Source organism: Astatotilapia calliptera, chromosome 11, assembly GCF_900246225.1.
Source record: "Astatotilapia calliptera chromosome 11, fAstCal1.2, whole genome shotgun sequence".
In the NCBI taxonomy this organism is placed as follows: Eukaryota; Metazoa; Chordata; class Actinopteri; order Cichliformes; family Cichlidae; genus Astatotilapia; species Astatotilapia calliptera.
In genome coordinates, this window is record NC_039312.1 from 27,672,397 (window position 1) to 27,686,816 (window position 14,420).

General features: G+C 36.4%; 1 protein-coding gene across 6 annotated transcripts; it reads right to left on the reverse strand.

Annotated features, from left to right (window-relative positions):
- Nucleotides 1-593: 593 nt before the first annotated feature.
- On the reverse strand, nt 594-9,954 carry LOC113032164 (vascular cell adhesion protein 1-like). Of its 6 annotated transcripts, none has more exons than XM_026184863.1 (16): nt 9,894-9,954; nt 9,401-9,498; nt 8,636-9,040; nt 8,086-8,406; nt 7,682-7,939; nt 6,859-7,140; nt 6,151-6,408; nt 5,458-5,739; nt 4,851-5,108; nt 4,037-4,318; nt 3,351-3,608; nt 2,940-3,221; nt 2,575-2,859; nt 2,299-2,404; nt 2,121-2,190; nt 594-1,518 (listed from the first exon to the last, which is right to left on the reverse strand). In XM_026184863.1, exons 2-16 carry the CDS (start codon nt 9,447-9,449, stop codon nt 1,465-1,467), a joined length of 3,450 nt encoding a protein of 1,149 aa, XP_026040648.1. In that variant the 5' UTR covers nt 9,450-9,498; nt 9,894-9,954; the 3' UTR covers nt 594-1,464. The 6 variants fall into 6 exon arrangements, with proteins under 6 accessions (XP_026040648.1, XP_026040647.1, XP_026040653.1 ...); XM_026184862.1 differs by having other exon boundaries at nt 594-1,521; XM_026184868.1 differs by lacking the exon at nt 6,859-7,140 and having other exon boundaries at nt 594-1,521.
- Between the last annotated feature and the right edge of the window lie 4,466 nt (nt 9,955-14,420).

The following is a 14,420-nucleotide window of genomic DNA, read 5'->3' on the forward strand; positions in this document are numbered from 1 at the left end:
TTCCTTAACACAGAGGTTGACAACTTCAGCCATAGCTTGTATGGAAGACACCAAATTATAGGTGAACACTTTCTACTTGCTGAGAGGTGTTGAAACTGTGAAGAAGGTGAAATGGTGACCATTCATTACATCTTGGTTTTTGCTGTAAGCCACAACTTTTGCTTTGAATGTGATTGTTTCTCTGCTTCCTTTTTGCATCACATTTTTTCAATTTTAACAACTGCTCATTGTCATGTTGTGTGACCAAGTAAGTAGAGCGCCAGTATCGCCAAAAATGTAAGGTACTCTAATGCCCTAATTTTTGGTGTGTGAGTGTACTGCTATTGATTATGATTCAATTTCTATAACTTAATTACAAATCTGAAACACTGTATCTGATCAGATCATGCTAAGATTTGCTTTACAGTGTGATAATTTTTTTGTTGTGTTAATATTTCACAATTGTAGATACCATGAGTGGGAATTTTATTTTAACCCAGTGTCTAAACAATGATGAAAATATACTGAAATTTTCAAGGTTGAAATTAAAGCTCTATTTCATGTTATGATATAGAAACCTGCTTGTGATACACCATTCAGAGCATTGGGCAGAATTAGAGATGTATAAAATACTCACTTTTATTAATGCATCATACAAGACCAGGCAAAATACAAAATCTGCAGCCAGGCAGCACCAGTGATAACAGACCACACATCTACTTGACTTATAATTTCACATGGGTAATGGGTTTACTCTGCCACTTTCTGGTGAGCACAATGAATGGCCAAAGAAAGCAAAAAGGTCTTATTTTGTTAGCAAAACAACAAAGAATAATAAATGAAAATGAGCAGAGACCATTAAAAATCAACTCAAACCACAAAAAGTATAGGTCACACTTTTCTAGAATGTTTAATTGATTTTTCTTTTTTTCTTTTCTTTTTTTTTTTTGGATAAAGACACAATCTTAAGTATATTGTCTTTGTCTGGACACTGTATTGTCACCAACATATATGTCAAGATTTTGTAATATTAAAAAAAAATCTCGATGTTTACTGTGGGCTAAGTCTTAAATAACATTTCTAAAAAGGAATCATATTAGCCCTACAAAGTTATTTTTTCTGACTAGATGGAAAATTTAAAGTATAGATTTATTCTTGTCAAATAAAACATGTAAAAGAAAACCGCATTATATCTTAGGGCACAGATCATTGAGGTGGTCCTTGGGATCTTACATATACACTTAATGAAGTGTCTAACTACCTGCAGAGAACTTTATTTGGGTTATTTAAAGAAAAAAGACACAGTGACAGTAGAATAAGTGGGATCATTCACAGTGGAGTACACAGCTTCATCTTCTCCTTCCTCTTTTTCTGGTTGACAATGTTTCATCTCCAACTCCATCTCCTTCTCTTCTTTGGCCTCCAACATTTCCCTTTCCTTCTCAAGCATCTTCTACCTGTTCTGCTTTTACTGCTTTTTTGATTTCAGCATACTCCGTCTTTGTCCTCTCTTGCCTCTTTGCTGCTTTCCTGGCACTGCTGCTTTTCAACAGGGAAAAATTAACTGTCAGCATGTTGCAAGTATTTTTGAGTTAACCAACTTAGAAGTTACATTCATGCTTAAACATCAGTGACCTGTTCATCAACTGTTTATGGCAAAACTAATAACCTATGTTGTTTATTCATATTATTGTGTTTATTGTGTATAGTGTTGTGTCACTTTTGTCACTCTTATTCCAACATACTTCTTTTTGTGTCTTTTTGTGCAACTAAATGTCTGTGTATTCTGTCTGTTTGGTGTTTAGAGGGCATTGATGCCTAAACAGAGTCATTGCTTCTCAGACTTACTTCAAAATTGCATCATGATACCGTACTCCTTTTCTAACACGTCATTGTGCAGTTTGTGTTTCAGGACAATTCTACAAAACCTACTTCTCTGAATTGCGTTAGACTCAGTAGAAAGATAAAGGGATCCAACTAATTGTGTTTTGACTCAGACCGAATTTCTTTTTCTTTTGTAGAAACTTGGAGCAGGATGGGCCACTTTATATGTGAATGTATAGTAAGAGTATGGACACTTAAGTTTTCTGAGCATTTGTGTAGAAAATCATACCAAAAAAAAGTCAAATGAACATAAATACCAGTTTATCATCTTGATGTTTCTCCATCTCCAAAGTCTCATCTGAATTTTTTGAGGTCTTCTGATTTTTTCTATAGAAAGGGGTGTTTTTAGAGAAGTACATTTATGTTCAAATTTATCTACAGAAAAAAACAACAGCTAACTAATATTAATAATAATTATAAAAGCAAGTGCTTTACCTGTACCAATTTTTGGTAAAACAGCAAACGATTGCTGAAAGAACTACTGCAGCCAAAATGCCAATGATGACTTTCATGTATCCCTGCCTTAAATTAGACGATTGCTCTGCACTCCAAAAAATAACAACATAAAAAATTATGGTCCAGGTTGTTTTGAATTAGATAAAGCAAATACAAACTATAAATGACAGCCTAATTAGCAAGGCTGCATTAAGAAAATGTGGTACGTAAAAAGTGAACGTGGCAGTGAAAGGTGTTTAGATGGAAAACACATACCATGTTTTTCAGGCAAGTTTTGGTGGATCAGTAGGTTTTCTCTATTCTCTCCATTTCCATTGTTACTCACACATTCCACAGTGCTGTTGCTATGTTTGTTTACAGTTACACTGACAGTGCTGTTGACTGTGTGTTTAGAGACCATAGTAATGACAGAATACTCAGTGTGGTTCTTTAGGAGCGGCCATTTGATGGTAGGTAAAGGAAACCCTTCACTGATACACACACAGGTCAAAACCTCTGACTGAAGCACACATCCAGAGCCATCCTGGGTCTCTGAAAACCCTGTAAGCACATGATTAGACTCATAAAACAAAGGAAGGTGTACATAAACTTCAGATTCAAGATCATTGTGTTCCACTTACAAGTCACAGTCACACTGGCATGTATAGTAATGGCTTTGTCCAGATATTTCGCTGTGCAGACATATTGTCCAGAATACTCAGCTGTCACATTATGAATGACAAGTGTAGATGATCCAGTGCCATTGTGCAGGTCAGTGTAATTTCCACTCAGAAGGTTTGTGTTGGAGCTACGTTTTTTCCACATGATAAGAGCTGGAGGGAAACTCTCAGCACTGCAGGTCAAATTCAGAACATCTCCCTTCTTAACAGTTGTAGTCCCGATAATCTGAGGTTTTCTTTTATCTGTGGGATAACAGATTTTTTTTTTGTGATCACCAACAAGAGAATCTGCCTAAATAGTCAATATGCAAAGATGTTTAGATGGCATCACACATTTAACCATATAGTAAAAGCAAAAAGTTGTATACATACATATCACTGTTACATGGACTTCCTCTTTTAGAGTGTTACTCATATATTTAGCTGTACAGATGTACTGTCCAGAATCTTCTGCGGTTCCATTAGGGATGACAAGCGTAGCTGATCCAGTGTCGTTGTGCAGGTTTGTGACAGAAGTCAATTTAGACCACATAATGAGAGATGGAGGGAAACTTTCAACACTGCAGGTCAGATTTAGATCGTCTCCCTCCTTTATACTTGTGTTCCCAGTGATCTGAGGTTTTCTTGTATCTGTGGAGCACAACTCAGTTATTTATTTAAGACATGGAGGGTGACAACAGTATTCCAGGGTTTTACCCATTACTGCTGTACTGCTCCCCACTACAGTCACCAAATCATCATAACACGAAAAATTATATTTGATCCCTCAAGCAGATTTTAAGAGACTTGCAGAATCAATGCCTGTTACCACAACATGTGTTGGACCACTGTGAGAACACAACACTTTTTGGTTTTTAATGTTTCCTTTGCTTTAACCAGCAGTTTTTGTCTTCATGTAATGAAATTTGATAACCATTTATACTGCATCCTTAAAAAAATATTTCCTCACGTCATTATGGCTAGTAAAATGTAAAGACCAAAATATCTGACTACCAATGACGTAAAAACAATTGTGTACATACATTATAGACACCTGGAGACTGGTAAAGTTTACTTACAAGTTACAGCCACATTGACGTAAGAAGTCATAGTTGTGTCCAGATGTGTTGCTGTACAGATGTACTGTCCAGAATGTTCTGTTGTCACATTCTGGATGAAAACTGTAGCTGATCCAGTGTCACTGGTTAGGACAGTGTAAGTTCTATTCTGAAGAATTGTGGTGGAATTAAGTTTTTTCCACATAATAAGTGATGGAGGGAAACTTTCAACACTGCAGGTCAAATTCAGAACATCTCCCTCCTTGACTGTTGTATTCCCGATGATCTGAGGTTTCCTTTTATCTGCAGAGCACATTTCAGTAACTTAAATAAGCACCATGAAAGGAACACTGGCAGATAACCCTTCTGTGAAAATTTGTAATGAGATTTTGAAAAGAAAAGAAATAAGATTTTTGATACTGGCACTAATAATATTATTCACAAACTGATCTGACACTGCGTGTATAATATTACATGGACAGTGCAAAGTGAAACAGATTTCAGCAGCATTGAAGATACATCTTGATTTTTGCAGATGTCACTTGCGGTTTCAACTGGCTCTCAAATACATGTGCAACATTTGCTGTGGTTTTCTGCAAAGTTGTTTTCCCCACAATATACCTTGTGTTCTGCATGTTATTTCATAGCATTGTGTTTTCATTTGTTTGTTTTTTGTTACTCTGTACCTACAAAGAACACATGTACACATCATCTGCATGTTATTCTTTATGTATTTTTTATGCTAGCAGTCACAATTTCAGTTACCAGATCGGGGGAAATATAACTGTGCTGTATTATAAATGTTCTGTCTTATAGCAAAAAGTTGTGTACTTACAAATCACTTTTACATTGACTTTGTCCTTCAGGGCATAGTCCATATAGTTAGTTGTACAGATGTACTGTCCAGAATGTTCTGCTGTTGCATTTGAGATGATAAATGTAGCTGATCCAGTGTCATTGTGCAGGTTTGTGTTGGAACCAAGTTTAGACCACACAACCAGGGATGGAGGGACACTTTCAACACTGCAGGTCAGATTCAGGACATCTCCCTCCTTCACAGTTGTGTTTCCAATGATCTGAGGTCTTCTTGTATCTGTGGAGCACACCAGCATTTTATTCAGGATAAGGAGAGAGAAAACAACTAAAAGAATTATTAAGGATGAAACAAACAAACAAACAAACAAACAAAAACAGAAGAAAATAAAGTTCTTATGTTCTTTGATCACACAGAATAATAATAATAATTCTGTGATGCTGTGCAGGCATTTAACTGGCTGCCATGTTTGTATTGTTTTTTTTTTAAGAATCAATATTAAAATGGACTGTAGCTGTAGTGATCCAGCCTCATAATAAGACATTTTATTTTATTTTTTTTCAACAATTATCTTTTTATATCACATACATACATCTTGAGATTAATGAAACTGGCAATGTCTACTTACAAGTCACAGTCACATTGACATAAGAAGTCATAGTTGTGTCCAGATGTGTTGCTGTACAGATGTACTGTCCAGACTGTTTTGTTGTTACATTTGCGATAACAAGTGTAGCTGATCCAGTGTCATTGTATGCGTCAGTGTAGGTTCCATTGTGTCGGCTTGGGTTAGAAGTAGGTTTAGACCACATGACCAGAGATGGAGGGAAACTTTCAACACTGCAGGTCAAATTCAGAACATCTCCCTCCCTGATTGTTGTATTCCCGATGATCTGAGGTTTCCTTTTATCTGTGGAGTGTATTTAAATCTTTTAAAGAGGGAGACATTAACACTGCCACAGATCATGGTAATGAGAAACTGCTACTGCAGTTTTGCAGTGAAAGCTTCTAAAATAGGTTAATGTTTGACATGTGTAACATTATGTATATTCACTGAGCAAAGTGCCAAACTTTAGCTGCACTTGAAATACAATTAGTTACTGTAGAATGTCAAAGGAAATTTAGAATGGCTCTCAAATACACATGCAACAATTGTTGTGCTTCATTAAACTGAAAGAAACAAGATGCACATTTGCATAGTGACTGCATTGTTTGCTTTGTTGTTCTCCTTGTGATTCACAATTTCAGTTACGTGATAGGAAGAAAAAAAATGAACAGTACTATAAATATTCTGTCCAAAAACATAAGGTTTTGTACTTACATATCACTGTTATGTTGAATTTATCCTTAAGGGTAGTGTTCATATATTTAGCTGTACAGATGTACTGTCCAGAATCTTCTGTTGTCACATTCAGGACGGCAAGTTTGGCTGATCCAGTGTCACTGTGCAGGTTTGTGTTGGAACCAAGTTTAGACCACACAACCAGGGATGGAGGGACACTTTCAACATTGCAGGTCAGATTCAGAACATCTCCCTCCTTCACAGTTGTGTTTCCAATGATCCAAGGTCTTCTTGTGTCTGTGGAGCACACCAGCATTTCATTCAGGATAAGGTGAGAGAAAACAACTGAAAAAAAATATTAACAATGAACCAAAAAAAGAAAGACACCCCCCCCCCCCCCCCCCCCCCCCAAAAAAAAAAAAAAAAAGAAAGAAAAAAGAAAAAATGGAAACCTGGTCCACACAGAACAGTCAGGGATTCTAATATTTATATAATGTTGTCCAGGTATTTAACTAGCTGGCATGTTTTGCTTTTATTTCCCCCACCAGTGCGAACCACTCTAATCATCAAATCACCAGAGAAGGAAGAATGATGTTTCAACTCCATGATGTTTAATTCATTTTAAGAATTAATGTTAAAATGGAATGTAGCTGTTATGGTAGCCTGTAGTGATCCAGCCTCATAATAAGGCATTTTATATCATATTCATATATCTTGAGATTAATGAGACTGGTAATGTCTACTTACAAGTCACAGTCACATTGACATAAGAAGTCATAGTTGTGTCCAGATGTGTTGCTGTACAGATGTACTGTCCAGACTGTTCTGCTGTCACATTTGGGATGACAAGTGTAGCTGATCCAGTGTCATTGTGCGCGTCAGTGTAGGTTTCATTGTGTCGGCTTGGGTTAGAAGTAGGTTTAGACCACATGACCAGAGATGGAGGGAAACTTTCAACACTGCAGGTCAAATTCAGAACATCTCCCTCCCTGATTGTTGTATTCCCGATGATCTGAGGTTTCCTTTTATCTGTGGAGTGTATTTAAATCTTTTAAAGAGGGAGAAATTAACACTGCATAGATCATGGTGATGAGACACAATATGCAGTTCTGCAGTAAAAGCTGCTAAGGTAGGTTGATGTGTTACATGTGTGACATTATATATATTCCCTGAGCAAAGTGCCAAAATTCAGCAAATTGGTTTCTGTAGAACGTCAAAAGAAGTTTAGAATGGCTGTCAAATACAAGATTAATAAAGACTCCCCAAAGTTGATTTTGTTCATTTGGATGTAGCGTTTTCAGTGGGAGAAACGTTTCATCACTCACCCAAGTGACTTCTTCAGTCTCAGCTGACTTCAGGTTACCCCAATTTTATAAACAGTACATTTGCATAATGACTGAAACCAGCACCACTGAAGGAACAATGGGCTGGGAGGTCAGTTCCTTGATAATTAATGAGAATTTGCATTTTTGATCAAGGAACTGACCTCCCAGCCCATTGTTCCTTCAGTGACCAATGCATGATTGAGCATGCATCAAGACATTAATAAAAAACGATAATGCCTACTTACAAGTCACAGTCACATTGACATAAGAAGTCATAGTTGTGTCCAGATGTGTTGCTGTACAGATGTACTGTCCAGAATCTTCTGTTGTCACATTCTGGATGGCAAGTTTGGCTGATCCAGTGTCATTGTGCAGGTTTGTGACAGAACCAAGTTTAGACCATAAAATCAGAGATGGAGGGAAACTTTCAACACTGCAGGTCAGATTCAGATTGTCTCCCTCTTTAACAGTTGTGATGCCAGTAATTTGAAATTTTTTCATATCTATGAGACAAAACATATAAATTACACAATCATGTAGTTTCCCTAACTTTCTGACTTTCTTGCTAGAAGAATGCAGCTGACACTGCACAACTCAACAGATTTCAGGAAAAAAAAAAAAGCTAGTTTAATACTATAAAAGTACTTACAGTTCACATTCAAACCCAAAGTCTCTTCTTTCATTATTTTGCCAATGAAGTGTACTTTACAGGTCACATTGGTGTTGTGGTTTTCAGATGAAGGGTTAAAGGTCAAAGTTGACACATGTCTTTGTGTGAAAGGAGTCAGACCCTCAGTCTTAAACGCAGTGCTATTTCCTGTAATGTAAGATTCAGTCCCTCCTGCTCCTCTCCATGTCCAGGTGATTTGAGGAACAGATCCAGAGCAGAGACCAGGAGCAGTGCAGGTGAGTGTGGCCTGCTGTCCCTCTGTCAGTGTGGGAATCATTACTGTGGGCTTCAGATTAAGACCTAATAGAAGTATTGGGCATTAGTGGAATCAAATTTAGCCTTGATGAAAGAAATATTTTGCTGGCCACTAGTTGGATCTACTGCAGCTCCTATTAGATTTCCACAGAGGATCAACCAATTCCCGAAATTAAATAATACTTCATTTAAGATTGTAAAAATACTAAATATGAGGTTTCACAAGACTGAGTATTTAAAATCAGCATTATTCTTCTTGGAATAGCTTTCATACCTTTAACAGAGACAGTTACTCTAGGAATGAATGTGAATCCATCTTGTTTTCCATTCAGTTCACCAGTAACTCTGAGCTGATATGATCCTGAATCAGACTCTTTCAGATCATTAATGATGATGCTGCAGTTCTTTTGAGTCACATCAGGCTCCAAACGTGAGACTCGTCCTTCAAACTCAGCCTGAGCTTTTTTCTCAGTGTTTTTGTTGCTGTGAAATATTATGTCAGGTTCACTGCACCTGTGTTGAGATGCTTCACATTTGTACCAAACTGTATGTTTGGGTGTAAACTCATCAGCAGTAGTGAAAGAACATGGGATCACAACACAGAGTCCAGCCTCTGCTGTAAGTTCTTGCTCACTGAGAGTCACACAGTATCTTCCAACACAGTGTTGTCGTCCCCAGGCTGAGGCACAAACAGGGAGATACACATAGTGACAGAGAATATTTAGTTTATAACAATAAATATGATTTTTAATAAATATACTTCAATAGCTTTCCTGTTTTACATATGTTGCTTGTTTGAGTGTAGTATATGCAACAATCAGAATTTTACATATTTCTTAGCCTGTAGTAAGTTTTGTTACAAAGATTTATATAAAATGGCATAAAGGTCAACAGATAACAGTAACACTACTAACTTATGATAAAGTCTTGGTAGAATAAATAATGATTTGTATGTTAGAAAAACAGTTTCACTTGCAAATTTATGAAAGAAATATATATGTTGGCTGAATTACAGGTTGATAACAAAGTAGACACAAACCTGTTTCAGCACTGCTGAAAAGCAGAGTTGCCCAGATGAGAACAAACATCCTTGATGCCCGATGCTCAACAGATTCAGTCTCTCTCTCCTTAGAATAACTAATATAGATGATGCCGTAAACATGCAGGAATAAAAACAAAAATCAAAACAAAAATCAAATTCAACAATTCAGATCGATTAAACGTGATCAGTTATTTGCTCCTGTTTGTCTATATGTTACCCACACCTGTGATTACACCACTACCTTAAAAAGTAATCTTTGTGTCATCCATCCTGAAACATTACTTGATGAATAAAAATGTTCTTACAGTGCTTCAGCGACACTTATACAATAAATGTAAAACACCTGCCATATAACAGAGCAGCATCATCCATGTAATCTATGCATAATGGTATTTTTATTTTACCAGACCTGCTATTGATGTAAAAAAAAAATAGATTTCCTTTTTTGTATTTAAAAAGATATTTTAAAACACATTAAATTTTTTCTTACCTGTTTTGCCTTGTTCTCTCTCCTCACTGATGTCCGCTGACTACTTAAATGTAAGTTTCTGTTTCTCGCCTCTCTCTTTTCTGTTTTTTTCCCTCTTTTTGTAGCACAATTTCAGGAAGTTTCTCGTCACACCAATGAACTTGACCGACTGGCTTTCCAACCTTTTACAGGGCAATCATTGCAAAACACAGACATTCATAATTTCAACCCTAGAGTGTAACTAGAGTGTGCGAAAGGACTTTTTTTTTTTACTTGTGTGATATTTCAAAATGTTTTATTTTTAGGATGTCAATCAATGTCACTGAAGTATACATTTTTACATATAGTATGTACAGTATATAAAAACTATGGGAAAAGCAAACAAAAACTTAAAGGAACATTTTTATGAACATTTTTCTTGATACACACCTCACAAATACTACACAAATACAGTACTTGCTCCCGTAAGTTGGTAATGACGGTAAGTAAGATAATGTGAGAAAGCATTTAAAGTTTTTTCACAGAATAAATTCACTTAAGTTAATTCACCATATTTAGCATGTGTATACAATCTACTGTGTGTTGTGCTATCCTGTGGTAGGATAATTGATGGGCTGTCTTCCATTAAGCAACCAAATGTCAGGGGCGGGGTCTGTGACCCAGTGTTTTCAGATTATTTTGTATTTTTGATTTTCTCATGTTAAGTTGGTGATAATAAGTTCTTGTCTTATTATTAGTTAGGATTTAGCTGAGCTTTATTCTGGATTTTGTTTTTTAATCCATGTTTCCTTGGTTATGTGTCATGTTTCCTGTCCAGTCTGTCATGTGTTTCATGTCTGTGTTGTGTCCACGTTGTCAAGCTCGTGTGTCATGTCTACGTCTCTCCATATTTTCTGTTTTATTTTGAAGATTGCAGTGTTTCCATGTTCACTGTGTTTTGTTTTACTTCCCCCTGTGGCAACATGTTCATTTGTGTCACCTGTGTTTCCCCAGGTGTTTCCACTTCCCTCATTACCCGTCTGTTTCTTTAAGTCGCCTGTTACCTGTTACCAGGTTCATGTTCATGTTTAGACTTTTTCTCGCTATGTTTGCATGTTCCTGTTCAGTTCCGTCTTCCTGTCCCATGTCTTAGGTGTCATAGATAGTCATAGTTTTTCCCAGTTTAGGTTTCAGTTTTCTTTCTCCCTTGTTTTCCGTTTTTTGTATCACCCGCAGTAAAGGTTCATTTTTTGTTTAAACACCAGTTCATTTCTCCTGTGTCTGCGTTTTGGGTCCGTTTCATAAACACACCGGCGTTTTTCACCAGGACACCAAATAGATTGATTCAGAGAAAAAAAAATTAGTACACTTATTAGTCAGCATGTAGCCCAATTTGAAGGAAAAGTTTAAATCTACTGAAAACAGAAACAGCGTTATAACAACTTTTTACCCCCTTATATTTTATATATGTCATTTGATCACATTAAGTAATGACCAACATTGTATTACTAAATTCATTTTACCAGAAAAAGACAGTAAAAATCTAAACAAATATGCAATTTAGTTATATAAAAATCTGCAACTAGGACAAAAGAAAAAAATAATTAAATCATATATTTCAGTATTTCTACTTTGAAAATGTCTATAAAAGTTTTATTTTCTTGCTGGATCATTGAATAGTGATATGAAAAGCTGTGACAGCATCCAACATTGTATTAATTGCTGTTCTAGATTCATACTAGTGTATAATTTCAGAAAATTTTAAACAGTTATTAAACTACACAATCTGTGGGTTTCATCATTTTATCACTGTTAGTTTTGATGTTATGACCACAAGTGTGGGGGTAGCTTGGGGTGAAAAGCCAGATTTCTTGAATTCAGGAAGAATACTGAATTTTGACATCCTGTGTCGCAATAATGTCACTTTACCTTTCATATAATCTGATCTTTGCTGATTAGGTTGGAGAAATTCATGTGGATCAACAACCTCACAGCGAGTCACAGGGAGGCCAGTTTTGATGTCAATTTAAGTGACCAAATACTATTCTTTCCCCAATAAAGTTATCTCTCATCTCATATCACACAGTGTATGCTGTATATTTTAACACAAAATGCTAATCACTGACTAATTTTTATTCCCTGAAAATCTTATTATTATCTTGGGAAATTGACATTCCAGACATTCCATTCATTTTTTAAATTTTGTTGTCTTTACACTGTAAAGACTGTACAATATTAAAGAGAAAATATGACCTGTGCATGTCATTAAGCATCATTACATCATTCCAACACCCCCAAAACATGTACAGCATAATTGGAATGCCATTCAAGGGCTTTCCTACTGCCTCATATCTGCATATATTAAAAGAGTTAACAATGATATTTTTTTTAAAGTTCCTTGAGAAAGGTTAAGTGCATTAAAGAACTTAAATAATTTTAAAGAAATTAACTTTCTCTCTTAGCATTTCTCCATTTTATTCCCATTCTCTGCAAAAACTTCTGCATAGGAAGTATTAGGGGGTTTTTTGTTTCTATTTATATTGTGCAATATCTGTACTGTTATTGGAAAGTGTTGCAATATTACTTTAATATTGTGTAAGGCACTGGTGTGCTCTCTGTATCATGCAAAGCTCTTCACTTGAGGTGCATAATTTTAATCTATCCTTAATTTAACCATTGGTTAATTTTTACTGTGTAACAATTTTTTGCAAGAAAGAAAGAGAGAGAGAAAGACAGAGATAGAGGAAGTGACTCATAATACATAATGAGTCATAATACAGCAATATCATTTTCGCGTGATCAGCAACATTATTTGCATCAACAGCAACCTCAGTTGTTTGCACATTTACAATAAAGTTGTTTGTGTCATACAAATAATAATTTTTTAAAAATACCTTTTTTCGGTCCTTCAGACAGATTGAGATGAAGAAAACTGAATCATTAGATACAGGTTTTAATCTTGCAGTTTGTGAAACATCTAACATGTTAATAGCCAGCTACAGATTACAGAAAAATCTCAAGTGAGAAAACAAGTGCTCTTCTACAAAATTCTACCAAATAATGATGGAGATGATAGAATACTGGCCGCCATTAAAAAAAAAACTCAAACAGGGGATTATACTCTTCTTTTTCTTTCTTTGACTGGATGGATCCAAAATAGATCAGGATCACAGATTTAGTCCATAGATGCCCAGGTCCAGGTTGGAGTTCATCCTGTCCAGATTCATTCATAACGCCTTACTTTTTCCCAAGCACAACCTGTATTCTTTATTTAAAGTAACTCATTCTCCAAAAAACAGACTCAAATCTTTAAAATCTATAAAAGTGACATTTCCTATAAAATGTTTACCGTTACCAATAAAACTTCAGAGTCATTATAGATTTGGAAAGCTGGCTTGTGAAACACAGTGTAAAGATTTCCAATCAGTCAGCAAAACATTCCTGGTATAGCTGTAAGGTTGCTATTATCTATCAGTGAAGGCTGAGATTAGATTAGATTCTGCAAATCTCATGAAGCATTTTTAGCCAGTAGTGAAAAAAACTAAATTAAATTTTCTCTCTCGCTCACTGTCACCACCCAAAGGAGATGCTATAGAGGTTGGGTGCAGTGTGTATCAACGCCAGCAAATGACGTAGTCATTGGTGGTCTGATGTCTGAATATCAAGGCTGACAACTGGGATATGAAACATCACTTCTCTGGTGGAGAAGGAGCTGATGTTTGAGTGTGAGGTTTAAGATATGACCCATAGATACAGTGAGGTGCACCTCAACACATGGCACGGGCCAGGAACCAGTCTCAACCAGTCTGTAACAAAAACTGTTTATATTTTTATTTTTTAAACTGAACTGAACTTTATTGAACTTACGATGGTGAACTGTTCTTGAACACGAAACTCTGATCTGAAACGAAACTCTGAAACTCTGAGTTGCTGATCACAGAGTTAATAAACTCATAGTTTATTTTTACACTCAGTTTGATGAACATGCTTCCTAGAATAGGGACCAGGAAATGTATCTCACTGAACGATGCTGAAGGATATCTCACTTCCTAAACGTGATGAGAGGTCATCACGTTTAGGAAGTGAGAAGTCAATAGGAAGAAGAAGCGCAACAGATATTAAGCAACAATTTCAGGAGAGGAAAACTGAACCCAACTTGAAAAGGTCAAGTCAAATTAAATACAGATATCATTCCCACCCGAGATTGGGATTCCAAGCCCCAAGTGCGATAGAAGGATCGTTGAGTGCATTAGAAACTGACCTTAAAGATAGGATCATGGCCAAGCTTGAAACCTGGATTCCCCCATAGCCGGTTACCAAGACTACGTGAAGTACCCTCAGAAGGTCAACTATATGATGTTAACGCAGCCCCACGGACGATGCCTACAGCCACCATTACCGAGAAATACCAAGGGCTCAGAGAAGAGCTCGAGAAAATGTGGAGCGTGAAGATAACAGTGGTCCCTGGGGTAATCGGAGCACGGTGCAGTGCAGGAACAACATCAGAGATCTCTGTCCAGAAGAGCGCAGTCCTAGGAACAGCTAAGATACTGCACAGGACCCTCAAGC